Raw genomic sequence first — 14,280 nt, 5'->3', positions numbered from 1 at the left:
CCCTTTGCAATGGAGTGATTTTTTTTTCAGTGTAGAATGCAAGCTCGATTGATTGATTGAGTTGGTGTTTTAAGTCCAATTTATGCACAGTAAGGCTAATCGGGACTGGACCTACAGTTTAAAGTGGGATCCGAACCACTATGTGCCTCCACCAGGTATCGAACTGGGGACCCCTTGATTACAAGGCGACGACGTTACCACTGCTCCATCCGGGAGGCCCAATGCAAGCTCGAATATGCATGTGTTCGAACGAATAACTTGTTTTCATTATCATTCTCGAAAATCTAATGTGTGAGCTACATATGCGATTTTTAAATATCCCTTCATCATATTATGTAGAATAATTATTCTATCTCTTTTACATTGGCTACCATTAAAGTGTAAGACTATCTTTATTCATGTCAGGAGTCTTCCTTACAGACAAGAAATTTAGGAACTCTTAGGAACCACTGATCTACCTGGTCATGACGGTGATCAATAATATTCATAGATTGATATACAAATACTGTCATATCTACGCACTGAAGCACTGAACAAAAAACAAAACAACGAAGAAAGAGGTGTCTTGAACGCTTCTAGAAAAGAACTAATATTGATTTGAATGGGCGTTGTCTAATTTACCTTCTTTTATCGTATATTTGTCTTTCTGTAATCTACCGTCTTTCGTTGAGTAGATACAACGAAAGATAAGAAAAATAAAGCTATATCAATAATCTTTATTTCATTTCCAAACAAAGTGGCAATTCAATCACCATGTCAAAGGGTTAATTGGTGAAAGCTACTTATGTGCGGAAATGCTACAGGTGTTATGAATACAGCTTTAGAATCAACCATTCGAAACAAGCAACAGAAAAAAAGGCAGAAAGAATTTCTAAAACCATTAAAAAAAACAGCTAAAAAGAGCAAGAAAAAATTCAGCTGTTCCAATAAAGCTTCCAAAAATTGTCCCAGATATTTTCATCGCTATTAGCCAGCTATGAATACACGAAAAGACTATTAAATCAAATTGATTGATTAATTTGGTTTATTTTACTTCGCTTTTTGACACTTTTGGTTAATCGCGAATATGAGGATGGGTGATGATATGGTAAAATTGTTGAAGGGATATTCGCAAAGAACACCCATGGCCATGTCGGGATTCGAACCCGGGACCCCTGGCGTCGTAGCGCGCTAAGCTAACAACTCTGCCACGGGATGTTGGCGAAATCAAATTAAATTGAAGTAGATACATGAAGAATCTTATGTTACAACTACGACTTTTTACATGTGAGAATGCAAGGAGTTTTATTCTGCGCTTGCTTATTGTACTTTAATTTTGTTAAAGATGTTATCAACGATGCATGTGAATATGCCTTACTGTGTATCATGTTAATACTCGTTATAACTTTACAGTTAAAATGCATAAGGTTGCTCACCAAAGAAATAGAATACAAAGCATGCAGTTTTGTTAATCTTCTGCACCGACCAACCTTCATTGCATTTTTTTTCTTTTTCCACGCACAGTGTGTTTGTGATAATACGATAAAAACTGTCATAAAACGTAAAGCAAATAGAAGGTTATCTGGAATTTCGCAATGGAGAGACACTTTCTATCTCGTGTAAATTAGGGCTGATTAATATATTGACATTGATTGTGTCTGAGCTGAGAAAAAATTGAAACCTGTTCTTTCCCCTTTGCGTAGGTTCGTTTTTGCTTTCAAAGGTGTTTATCAAGCTATACACGACAACAGTGTCTTCACATTTGATTCCTCACTTCTTCAATTTGTAGAAACATCTTAGTGTCTTTTTTTCGGCCTGCCTTTTGGAGGTCTTTGTCAAGAGAACAGTTTCTTCATTTTTGTTTGCTCCTTTCCTAAATTTATGGGAATATTTTCGTACCATTTCTCCATAGGTAACGGTTTCGAATTCCAGCCTGGGTGTTCCTTGTAACTGTCCCTTCATTAATTTCATCATGTCATCCTCATCCTCGCGATTGGCCAAAAGTGTCAGGAAAGCGAAGTAAAATAAACCAAATCAATTGTACCATTTCTCGGTTCATCTTGTTGCCACTTCATTTCTAATTGTCAAATATATTTTTTCGGCTATCCAGAGAAACATTTCTTCACATCTTCTGTTGAACCTAATATTCTGCTAAAAAAAATAGAATCCAAAATTGTGAGACGCGTGAAAGAAGAATTAATTCAATGTTAAATAATTGCTCATTAATTTTTTTATTGGCCTGAAAACTAGGCCTCAAAATGCAATTATTATTTTTTTTTGGACTCAAGTCCAGTGTATCAATTTCACAAGGTTTTGTTATTTCAACATTTTCAGAAAAATTCAAGTCCATTTTCTGAAGGTTTATCCCTGTAGTCCTAATTTAAGTACTATTTACACTTAGAGTGGAATATTTTTTAAAAATACATTAAAATTAAAATATTAAAATAAAAGAACTTAGTTTCACGCTGATGAAGCAACTGTAAAAGCAAGATGATGAACTGCCTTTTGATTATGTGTGTCAGCCTATATTTGAACCATTAGCATGGGATTTTGGCCCCATATGCTTTGTTCTTACAACTCCAGGAGTGAGATTTAAATTAATTGGAAAAACCCTGCCATTATTTTGCAGTGAGAGAGTTGGAATTTTAAACCCTTAGTATAAACATAAGAAGAAGTTAATTATAGCTAATCATAGACAAATTATTCTTTGATATTCTGTATTATTATTATTAGCACGGAACCGACCAAGCAAGGTAGTTAGCCACCATTGGCGTTTCAGTTCATTGTACTCCTACACTTTTCCCTCCTTTCCGCTTGGCGTTATATATTGTTCTCATTCTCTTCTTATGTACTTCAATAGTAGCAATGTCAATTTTAAGCCATTTCAGTATTATACAGGGTAATTAAAAAATATCTTTACAACTTCACAACGATGTGGCTCTCTAACGAATTGCAACACAGTAACGATACCTCAATGTATCATTTTTATCTTATTTCAGTTAATTCAGCAATTCAGGTGAACAAAAAGCATTTTTTACATGCTGCAAATGAAAATTTCCAACACACTTCCAGAAGGCTGCATCGAAATGCACGTGATCTACGACCATCAAATGAAACTTTGAGAGTTCAATTTTCTATTTGAGCATAATTCGTTAAAAGCCATAGCGTTGTGAAATTGTAAGGATCTTTTAGAATTACCCTGTATACAAAAATAAAATGAAATGTATGAAAAATTATACCATGAATATTAAATGCGTAACTTGATTCATTCGGGAATGACATTATAGGGTTTTTCGGTGCTGGGGGATTGCTAGAATTACGTGAAATATAGCTCACTGGAATTATTGCCTCGATAAGTGACACGGGCTTTTCATGAACGTTTAGTTTGATTAACTAATCCAAAAGAACTGAAACATTCATTACAGTGTATATTTGTTTACGACCATAAAGAACACATGGAGACATGTGAGAAAAACCTATATCATATTGCGGATTGGAATAACCTTTTGTTGTTGCGCAGGATATAACACCCAGCATAACATCATAACAGATTCTATGAATGCCACCTTCCTATATTGTTACAGACGAAGGGGCATAATTTTCAACTAGACATTATTTCCGCAACTATCACCAATGCTAGTTACTTCGATGTAACTTTACAATTAAGGAAATTCGATTATTTCCCGTTCCATCTATTCTCAAGCTTATCAGCACAAGATTAGTATTTGACAGATGTCCACCATTTTAGGCGAAACGGTCTGTAGAAGGTAATTCTCTGAGCATGCGCGAGCGACATACGGGTGACACTATTGACAAAACAACCTAATCTGAGTAGCACGCAAGCGACAAGCGACATCTACACCTATAGTCGTATCACTTTCATACGAAATATGATATTCATTTCTGTAGGCTCGTTTCTAAAGTTACTCGTGACGCCTTTGCTTGTCGCTTGTTACTTCCGTCTGAAAGATATTTAAGGTCGTTTGATAGTAGACGCGATTTTAATGGCACTTGGAATATTTTCTTCTTCTTCCTGTTGCAGGTCTGGGTAATCAAAGGCAGGTCTGCGATTACAAAAATGGATCATTCCATCAGAGATATGATATTCCAAAATTTATTTTTCCTTTTGGCCTGTACTTTAATAATTTTCGAGAGAAAATCTGGCATTCTCAGAACATGTTGCTTCAACTTTAACTGATACTTTTGAATTTCTTACACCATTGCTTTGACCTTTCATTTATTTCGGAATTCTTCAATTCTAATTTTGTCTGATAAGGTTACACCACTTAAAGATCGCGAACAATCTCGTTTGTGAACAATATAGTCCAGTTTTATCACATGTTGACGAAGAGTCCAACATTCGCTACCGTATAGAAGAGACGGTTTTGAAATTATGTTATGGTATCCAATTTGAATTTCTTTTCTCATTTGCTTTCTAAAATTTCTTTTCAAAATTCCATTCATTTTTTGGTGTTACCTATTCAATTATTTTATCGTTGAACCACTATTTTCACTCTAGGAATATTTTTTCACCGTTTCTTTGTCATTGACTTTGTTATATCTTCTAAAATGTTCATGTTATAATTTGTAAGAATTGATTAAAGTTTGAAAACATACCTTTGTAGACAGTGACAGTGGGTTTTAAAACTGGGGGTCAAGGTGCCAAAACTAGGGGGGCAACGACAGTTTACACTCCTTTGGTACATAAGGTTTAGTACAGTGCGGGGGCAAAAGTGGCAAAAAGTGGGGACAACTACCCCCTCCCCACGCCTCCCTAATCGCCGCCACTGTTTGTAGATCATCTTCACTTGTTGCCATCAACATATCTGGCCGTCTGAAAATATTACAGTTTCTAGTGTTCTACTTCCGTCAATATATACAGGGCCTTTCACGATCGAGTCTTCCGCGGAGCGGCGGCTATTACTGGGCAGCGAGAGCGCCTCTGCCAGCAAACTGGATGCAACATCCGCTGGCTATGTAATGAAATAAGCTCGTACAATTATACGTTGCAAATGACGACCTCCTGCTTCCACACATAATACGGCATTTTTTAAGGAAATTTTCATTAACACGTATGAGTTCCTCTTCCGAAATTGCTACAATTACTCTCCAGATATTTCCTTTCAGTTCTTCTAATGTATGGCTTCAGGTTTAAGAGCTTAGCAGCTCGCCAGGCAGACGACATGGAGATGTTGTTTTTTGTGCAAGGCGCCGGGGGAACTTTTGAGGAGTTTGTTCCAATCGTGCCCCAGCGTCGCCTAGTTTCTTCAAAGTAAGCACACGCCGTTTCACCCTTCGCTTCTTATCAAGAACAGACCCTGTTTCCCTAAATTTGCTCGTAAGTTCTCGAACATTGTCTCTGTGTGGAACAGGAACATCTGGGAATTCTGCTGCCAAACGCCTTCTGACTTCCCTACAAGAATTAGTAATGACTTAAGAGTCGTGAATTAAAATTCCTTGTTTTAAATTGTATGCATAACGTGGCATTATTAGACTGCAGAAAAGCACCACTAATACGTAAAATAAAACAAAATGTAAAACACCGTTTAACTCCATAACACTTCACAAACACGTGCAAACTGGACACCAGCTATCTGGATACTGAAGCACTTACGCGTCCAGTGCCAAGATCAGCGTAAAGCTGTGGGTCTAAATGCCCTCCCTTTGCCTGGAGTGTTAGCCGCCGCTTCACGGAAGACTCGACAGTGAAAGGAACTGAATTTCTGAGGGCAGATTTCCATTCAATATGGAATTCCGGGAATTCATTTCATCACATGTACTACACGAAATTTGTATTTTTGCTCTATTTTATTAACATACAAAAATGAACTTCTGTTCACAATTCAACATTTGATGTCCAGCATCACATTGTGATGTTGTTGCTTGTGTTGCAAATTCTGTTTATTTATTTTCCTTTCCTTTCCAAATTAATGTCATTACTTGACTACAAATCACGCCAGTAATTCACCTACCTCCTTTCGAGACAAAAAAAATCCATATAATGTGTTCAAAAACAAACGAAGCTGCATTACTTTCTTTGATATAAAGAAAGCACCCAAAAGTCAACTTCTCTTCCATATAGTACACCCTGGACTGCATTTAGCAGACTAAAGAGGCTCTGGCGTCTTGACTGCCAGACTGGAGGAGCAACGGATATCCGGGATTCCCGAAATCGCGTCTGGAGTTTGACGTAAGCGTCGGAGTCAACGGTCGCACCTCGGGACAGCACTCGCACGCAGGCCTGAGTATAATGGAGGCAATCGCTAAACTTGCTTGTACTGTGCTCCCTCATCCTCCCTACATCTCGGATCTTGCCCCAGTAGCTTTAATCTGTTCAGCTCAATCACGTAATGCGCGTAACAAGCCCAGTAAATTGATACCAGATCCCGGTACCGGCCCGCGGACCGGCTGTTGAGAAACAATGCACAAGAGTACCCTACCACGTTGACTAATCTGCTTTGGTGGACTGACTTTACTCCAAGCTCTGGCTGTTCAAAAAAGTCAGTTACTTCCTAAATGGCCAAAACACGGCCTCTTTACATGATGATGAAGACAAATTATAGCCGATAACCGCACCAACAAACTTGACAAAGCCAAAATAACGTTGTGTTTAAATCTTGACACACTGTACGTACATATTGACACATTATTATATCAACAAATTAGAGGTTCAATAATGTTGTAAGGGCTCTCCTATAGAGCTCGTTGGGGTGAAGCATTCATTACGGATGGCGAACAACAAACTGAGGCAACACAATGCACGGTACTGAGAAAACGGCCCAGTCCGGGGTGGTTCCATGTTTGTAGCTAGTGAAGAAGAGACGGTATCTAGAGAGGAATGTTAGGGAGCTTTCAGACTAAAGAGACAGGCGACAAACGACAAAAGATGCGTGTCACTTGGAAACGAACTTCAGAAATAAATGTAGCCTTTCGTACGGAAGCGACACTACCAACTGCACGTGTCGGTTGTCGTTTGCGTGTCGATCAGACTAGGTCTGTTTGTCGCTCATGCGCAGTGAATGCTTTTAGAGACTGGAAGGGACCGTGTTGCTTGTCGCTTCGCTGTGAAAGCTTCCTAGAAGATCGAGTAGTAGCTGTGTCTACTACGTACCCACCACATGATCCATAGGTATGAACCAGTACATTGCTATATCTTCCAGTTTGTTGGTTACAAATTTTTAACGAATTTCTTGATTTGATTCAATTTTTGTTATTTAGCGTTGATTTTCTGCCACTTATAGCTAATTGTGACGATGAGGATGAGTGATGATATGATGAAAGTGATGAAGAGGCACACAAACAACACGCATTAAAGGCCGGGATTCGAACCAGGGGCCCCTAACGAATAATTTACATCCTAATTCATTTTTATTTGATTCTGAATTCATTCTAGATGCTTTCTTAATAGTCAAATCGATATAATTATATTCTTATTAAACCTGTTATTTTATTGACACTTTATCCACAAAATAAATAATTTTATTGGTTACGGTTATGTTGCTATAATATGAATGCTTGTCACTTTGTGACTCCCATTGAAACACTGACAATTTGATTGAAACAAAAAAAAAAATATGCAAGTATATCAGCACTTTGTACTTTTCAGTTGAAGAAATTTCATCTTTGTGTGTAAAGTTGTTTCGGAGCATTCAACAGATATCGAATAGACGGATTGATGACATGACGAAACCAATGGACGGACCAGAAAGAAGTTGATACTTTATATGTAGACTCTCGACTGACATGGACAAAAGTACAATCAGATCAGTCCATTATACCGTGCTATTAGGTAGATGTTTCTGTCCACGGAATTTTAAGTTTCCATCTTTAGTAGTTTCTGAGAAATCTATAGGTATCGATTGGTTTCGATTGTTTACTACGTAGAACAAATAAATTGATAGAGATCGCATTCCTTAGAAAATTTACATTTATTTTTATTTCCTGAAATTTCTTATTAACAGGTCGAATGGCTTCTAAGATATCGAGGCATTAAAAATGTGTCGATTGGTGAATTCCAATTGTATGCCCCCCCCACCCAGACAGATGGACGAGACAATCAAAATAATTTATGGCACGTTAACTTAGCATTTATCTAAATTGATTTGTAGAAATTTCTGATCGATTGTTGCCTCTCAGGGCCAGCCAGACACGGGTTGGTTCTTGTTACGTTAAGCTATTATTTTGTAGGCCTATTAGTCCACAAGTTTGCGGTTTTATACCGCTTTCGTAGCTTTTTGAGATATCGTTAGTTGACACGTAAGGCGATGTATCCGTCCCGATGGCGTAGTGGTAACGTCGTCGCCATGTACTCAACGGGGTCTCGTGTTCGATTCCCGGTGGAGGTACGTTCGGATCCCGGCCCCCGTGGCGGAGTGGTTAGCACATCAGGTTACGACGCCAGTGGTTCCGGGTTCGAATCCTGGTTCATCATATCATCACTCATCCTCGTCTCAAATTAGCCAAAAGCGGCACAAAAAGCGAAGTAAAATAAAGCAAATCAATCAATCAGTCAATCAACCCACTTTAAACTGTAGGCCCAGTCCCGATTAGCTTACCTGCTCAAAAAGTGGACTTAAAACAATAGCTCAACTAACTCAAAAACTAAACTCTATTTTCCCACCAGATGAGACCGATGGTGAAGTTTATGGGAGTAATAGCAGCAGAACTTGATCAACTTTCACATGGGGAAATCCATGTGGGGAACTACATGGGGAAGTCGTGTATTTTCCCCATTAGGCTTAGTTCTGTGTGTGTGAGTTCCTTAAAACAGAAGACCTGCTGAAGCTCTTACAATTTAATTAACTTCCTTTTGTTTCAAGAATTGAGACTGGAGAGTATAGAAAAAACAGTTGACCCCTGATTTTTTCCATCCAATATATTCAAAAAAGTTACTATCTTCCAAATTTGCCGAATGTTTAATTTTAAAATGCGAAAATCTGACATCTCTAATCACGATACAGAGCATGTTGATATTGAAGATGGACAAGGACTCCCGATGGCGTAGTGGTAACGTGGTCACCTTGTAATCAAGGGACCCTGGTTTCGATACCCTGTGGAGTCAGATGGTGGTTATGGTTGCAGTTTGAAATATAGGTCCACTTCTGACTAACCTATCTGGGCACAAAGTGGACTTAAAATAACCTTTGAAGAGAGCACTTTGTATTTATTCCACTGAAATAGGGGTGGCTGAAACAAGACGAGTCCATCGTTGTCACTTGCTCTCGGATGTGCCAACAACGAAGACTGTAAACGTAGAAGGAATCGTGATCCATCACCGCAAGAGTTACAACGTTCTACTTTTTTAGTCTCTCAAGAACCAATCACAATAAAGCACACCAACTCAATGACCAATCGCGATTAGTGGCCGACCTTCTTCACCAAAGTTTCCGCCTGCCCAGGGCATGGATGTTCCTTGTGAGTGTCCCTTCGCCAATAGCATCTAATCATCACTCATCTTCGCCATTAGACAAAAGTTACAGAAATGCGGCTCTAAATAACAAAAATACAAATGTATAATGAAAAGCCAAGGATTTTCGTTCTCGTCGTCTTAAGTAGAAAATTTTTAAGGAAAATATTTTCATATTTTCTTAACCAGTTCAGAGGGAGTCTGTGATTTAATGTTTCCATTAACATAAATTAAAAGTAATATTCAAAATATAAAAAAAATAATGTGTAAAGGTTAAGGAACTTTTCATTTATTTTTTTTTTGCTTGAAAAAGAGTAACTCGGGGTTATTTATTTTTGAAACTTGTCGCTTGTTAGTCACGATTTCAAGTTTTCATGTTTCACGTAGGGTCTCTACATCTGTGGGCTAATCATGATGCAGAGGATGAACAGGGTAATGGGGCCTCCCCGAAAGCTCAGTGGTAGCGTTGTTGCCTTGTAATCAAGGGGTCCCGGTTTCGATACTCGGTGGAGGCACATGGATCCCGCTTTAAACTGTAGGCCAGTCCCGATTAGCCTTGCTATGCATAAAGTGAACTTAAAGCAACAATTAAATCAATCAGTGAACAGGGAATTGAAGTAGAGACAAACTCAAATATCACCCTTAGCAACGATTCGAACGTCGTCGTCAACCAAGCCTACCGCTCCGTCGTAGTGATTTTCCACAATTTCAGTGATTCAAATACTTGTGATGTGAATGTCAAAATAGTTGCTGGAAAAGTTATTAAATGTCAATTACTAAAAATGGAAACTAATTTAAGTTGTGGTCTGCCAGGTGCAGTCTACATCGATGCATAGACGATGATTAGTAATATTTGAAGTATAATGTAAAAAAGTTTCCAATTGCTAAAATGTGAGAAGTTATTTGCATTTCTTGCTATGGTTGCAAAGGACTTTCCGATAAATAAGAACACAATGTATGAAATGTTCTCATGGTAAACGAACACTATTTTTTTTATTTGGATAAATTTTATGGTGTCTCAATATATGGCGGATGAAAGACAAATCTAAGACTTTCTTTGGAAACAGAAATATTTTAAAATGGATGCAAACTGAGATTAACAAAAATTACGCTTTATTTGGCGAAGAGTACTGTCTGTTGCTTTTTTAAAATTTCTTGTTGTGTACATAGAGCATTTAAAATATAAGGAAACTAACTCTCACAGGAAAGTACAGTGCAAGGCGCTACTTTCCCTGGAAGCAAATACAATGCTATACACTCTAAATTGTAAAGTGAACGGCATAATTGGTATACTGAAGTCAAATAGCGTTGACCAACCTCAATGTGAATGTTTTAATTTGTTTCTCAGTGCTTTAAAATTAATAATACGCAGCATGCTACCACGAATCTCGTAGCGTGATGCTTCGGCGTATAAATTGCGCGTAAATTACGTGTAGAGAACACTGACGTAAACTTACAATTACGTGCAGGTTGCGAATTAGAGAGGGTATTCCTCTGTAGATCAAAGTATCCCTGCTAACGAAGGTAAGATGACGATTATTTTAACGTAACAAATGGACAGTCATATTTGAACACAGACATTTATTTCCAAATGTAAACTTGTTCATTTAGGCAGAAACTTTTCGTACTTTCAAAAGTACAACTGACAACTCATATAACTGACAGCATGTCCGGTTTCCTATTTATTAACAAGAAATACTTAATGATATTTTGTGTATTTGTTATTACTGGCTAGGATGAAGTAATGTAATACCTCAATTATTTAAGGGAGTGTTTATTTATTCGTCATTCTATCGCAAAATACATTGGTGTAAGAAAATGAGTGTTTCATTATGCAGTTCTCATTTTAATGTTTTCTTCTAGTTGTTGTTCTGCATAATAATTGAAAAATAACAATAAGAAGGTGCATTTGTCTCCCCTAGAAAATGGATTTCCTTGCATTTTCTCGAAAGCGAAAAGTTAATTCAAAGACTGCGGACAGAAAAGAATATGCATCAAAATTATCTTGTACACTTCACTCATCATTTGATCAATTGTTCATGTAATTGTTTGATTTTATTCGTTCATCGTTGATCGAAACTTCTGATAGGATGTAATTTTAATGCATGAAGAGAAAATGACATGTCAAGATGAATCAAGGAGCTCACTGGAATGATTTTGTACTTCAGTCCAAATTATAATGCATTTTCTTGCACTTATGTGTTTCATTACATCGTTAGTTCAAACGACCGGTTGCCTTAACTTAATGTTATTTTAAGTTGTAGGAAAACTTTCGGGTTTTCTAAAACAATATGTTGAAAATGACTACCTTTTCTTTTAGTATTTTACGCAATATACGTAGAGCATTACTTTTTGCATTCTGACAGAAAAGCATTGTTCTCAACATCAGTATGGACTAATTAGTTATATTTTAAGAATTCATAAAGTTTGCAGAAAATAATTTATATTTAGTGAGTCGGGTAATATCATGTAAACAATATGCACAAACATTTTCTGCGCGTATTCAAAGTCTGATGTATTAAGTTTACTTGATGTAGGTATCAACCTTACTTCCACGTATTACATCCTGTACTGCTTGTGGCAGACTAACGAAACTCTGGCGTCTGGATTCACAGCCAGAGATTTGTGTCCTGTCCATATGTGTTTGCGATTGTCTTTCCATCTTGTCATCATCGCTATTAGCGAAAAGAGGCAGAAAACCAAATCGATTAAGTATAATTGACGCATTAAGTTTTTTAAACTTTTTGTGTGTTTACACGTTACAACCAAAGATCGCACCGATGGCTGTGAACTTAGTAACAAAAAATAACAATAACTACAATGAAACGTAACACTATTAAGCCTTGCACTATGTTAAAAAACATTACAGTTGCTGGCCAAGGCAGTTTTATTATACACTAAAACTATTACAGGGGGCGTTTCGTCTTCCTCAGACGACGATTTTAGTTTGGTTTAGTTCGTCTAAGACCCTGGTATAAAGTGGAAACTGCGTAGTGTTTTTGTGTATAATAAAACTGCCTTTGGCCGGTCTCCGTGGCGGAGTGGTTATCACAGCGCGTTGGGACGCCAGGGGTCCTGGGTTCGAATCTCGGCCTGGGAATGGCTGCTTGTGAATACCTATCCCTGCATCAATTTCATCATATCATCATTCATCCGCGATTAGCCAAAAGTAGCAGAAAAGCGAAGTAAAATCAATCAATCAATCAAAAACTGCCTCGGTCAACAATTGATTGATTGATTGATTTGGTGTTTTAAGTCCACTTTATGCACAGTAAGGCTAATCGGGACTGGACCTACAGTTTAAAGTGGGATCCGAACCACTATGTGCCTCCACCAAGAATCGAACCCGGGACCCCTTGATTCCAATGCGACGACGCTACCACTGCGCCATCGGGGAGTCCTTGTTCAACAATTGTAGCATTTTTTGACAATGAAAGGTAAATTAGGGAAAAAGATTAGTCCTCCTACCTTAACCTCTTAGCTTCGTCAATGAAAGGTCTCTTCTCAGCTTCGGACAAAAGTTTCCACTCAGCGCCAAGTCTCTTGGAAATCTCCGAGTTGTGCATCTTGGGGTTCTCCTGCGCCATCTTCCGCCTCTGTCCCCGAGACCACACCATGAAGGCGTTCATGGGCCTCTTGATGTGCTCCTGCGATTTGCCACTCATAGCGCGCTCGCCGCTCTCGTGGACGTCGTCCTACTGGCGATGGTGACACATGACACTTCGGCGTCGACTGTCGCCGTCTTCGAGCAGCCACTTTTCCTCTGTGTGAGCGCCGCGCGCGGGTGTGTTTGTGTGCGTGCGCCGGGATGTCTGTGTGTGTGTGTGTGTTTTGCGTACGTGTGTGTTTGCGTCTTCTGGGTGTGAATGGGAATAGTTTGCGGCGATATGACAGCGCCGGGCCAAAACATTGAGGGAAGTGTTGCCAGCTCAGTTGTGCGAGAAGTTACCAGCAAGTGCGCTGGCTACGCGTTGATTTGAAAGATTTTTTTTCACTTCCCTTTTCTGCCATTTTTGGATAATCGCGAAGATGAGGGATGAAACGATGAAGTTGTTAAAAAGAGAATTTCAAGATTCTAGTCGAGGACCCCTGATGTCGTAGCAGGCTGTGCTAACCACTCCGCCATGGAAGTCGGTATGCTGTTTTCGTCTTGAAGCTTCTAGATGATGGTGGGTGGCAGGTAGGGTATACGCCCGTGTGTATATATAGAACAGGGTCAGAAGTTAGGGGGAATGCGGGGAAGTTGTTTCATTGACACAGAGCTAAAATATAGAAATATCTCTCAAACATTAGTTATCGAGTTATCGACAAGGTTCGAAGAAACATCCTCCACCTAATATTTTCCATTTCAAACACTGATATAGATCAATGCTGCGAGCAGTTGAATTTTAAGTACCCAATGTACATTTCCTTCTTTTTTCTGCTCTATTTGTTATTTAGAGTCGTTCTTGTGCCTCTTTTGGCTGATCGCGACGATGAGGATAAATAATGATTAGATGCAATTCATGAAGTGACGCGTTGAATTTTAAGCGCAAGATATGAGTTTGATAAATTTTCTTTCCACGTATGTTAGGGGAGGGGAGTTATAGATCTGGGCTTCATGACCCGCCGAGCCAGGTCCGGAACCTATAAAATTACATAAAAAATGCATAATGTAAGCCTACGAGTACTTCACATTGATTTATATAAAATCAGGATGATATGAATATGTAAATTTGAAAGCAGAATAATATAAATTCACTCGGCTGTAGCGCATTAGAGAGATTTCACACCGAAGCGGCACGTGTCGTTTATCACTTGAGGATATCATCAATCTAATGTAAAATTGTACAGCCTGGCATGCCAGTATGGCGTGAAATGTTTCTGTTGATTGGTTCGTTCGTAAGTGCCTCTTG

At 38.5% G+C, this 14,280-nt stretch overlaps 1 protein-coding gene across 1 annotated transcript in view; it reads right to left on the bottom strand.

Annotated features, from left to right (window-relative positions):
- LOC145987896 (uncharacterized) overlaps positions 1-13,204 on the bottom strand; it is a 121,232-nt gene extending 108,028 nt beyond the window's left edge. Inside the window, exon 1 of the mRNA XM_083122687.1 lies at positions 12,854-13,204. Within this exon, the coding sequence (XP_082978813.1) occupies positions 12,854-13,050 (197 nt within the window). The 5' untranslated portion in view covers positions 13,051-13,204. The remainder of the gene's footprint in view (positions 1-12,853) is intronic.
- Between the last annotated feature and the right edge of the window lie 1,076 nt (positions 13,205-14,280).

Source organism: Lepisma saccharinum, chromosome 5 (assembly GCF_977018435.1).
Source record: "Lepisma saccharinum chromosome 5, izLepSacc3.1, whole genome shotgun sequence".
Taxonomy (NCBI): domain Eukaryota; kingdom Metazoa; phylum Arthropoda; class Insecta; order Zygentoma; family Lepismatidae; genus Lepisma; species Lepisma saccharinum.
This window is presented reverse-complemented; position numbering and strand designations above follow the sequence as displayed.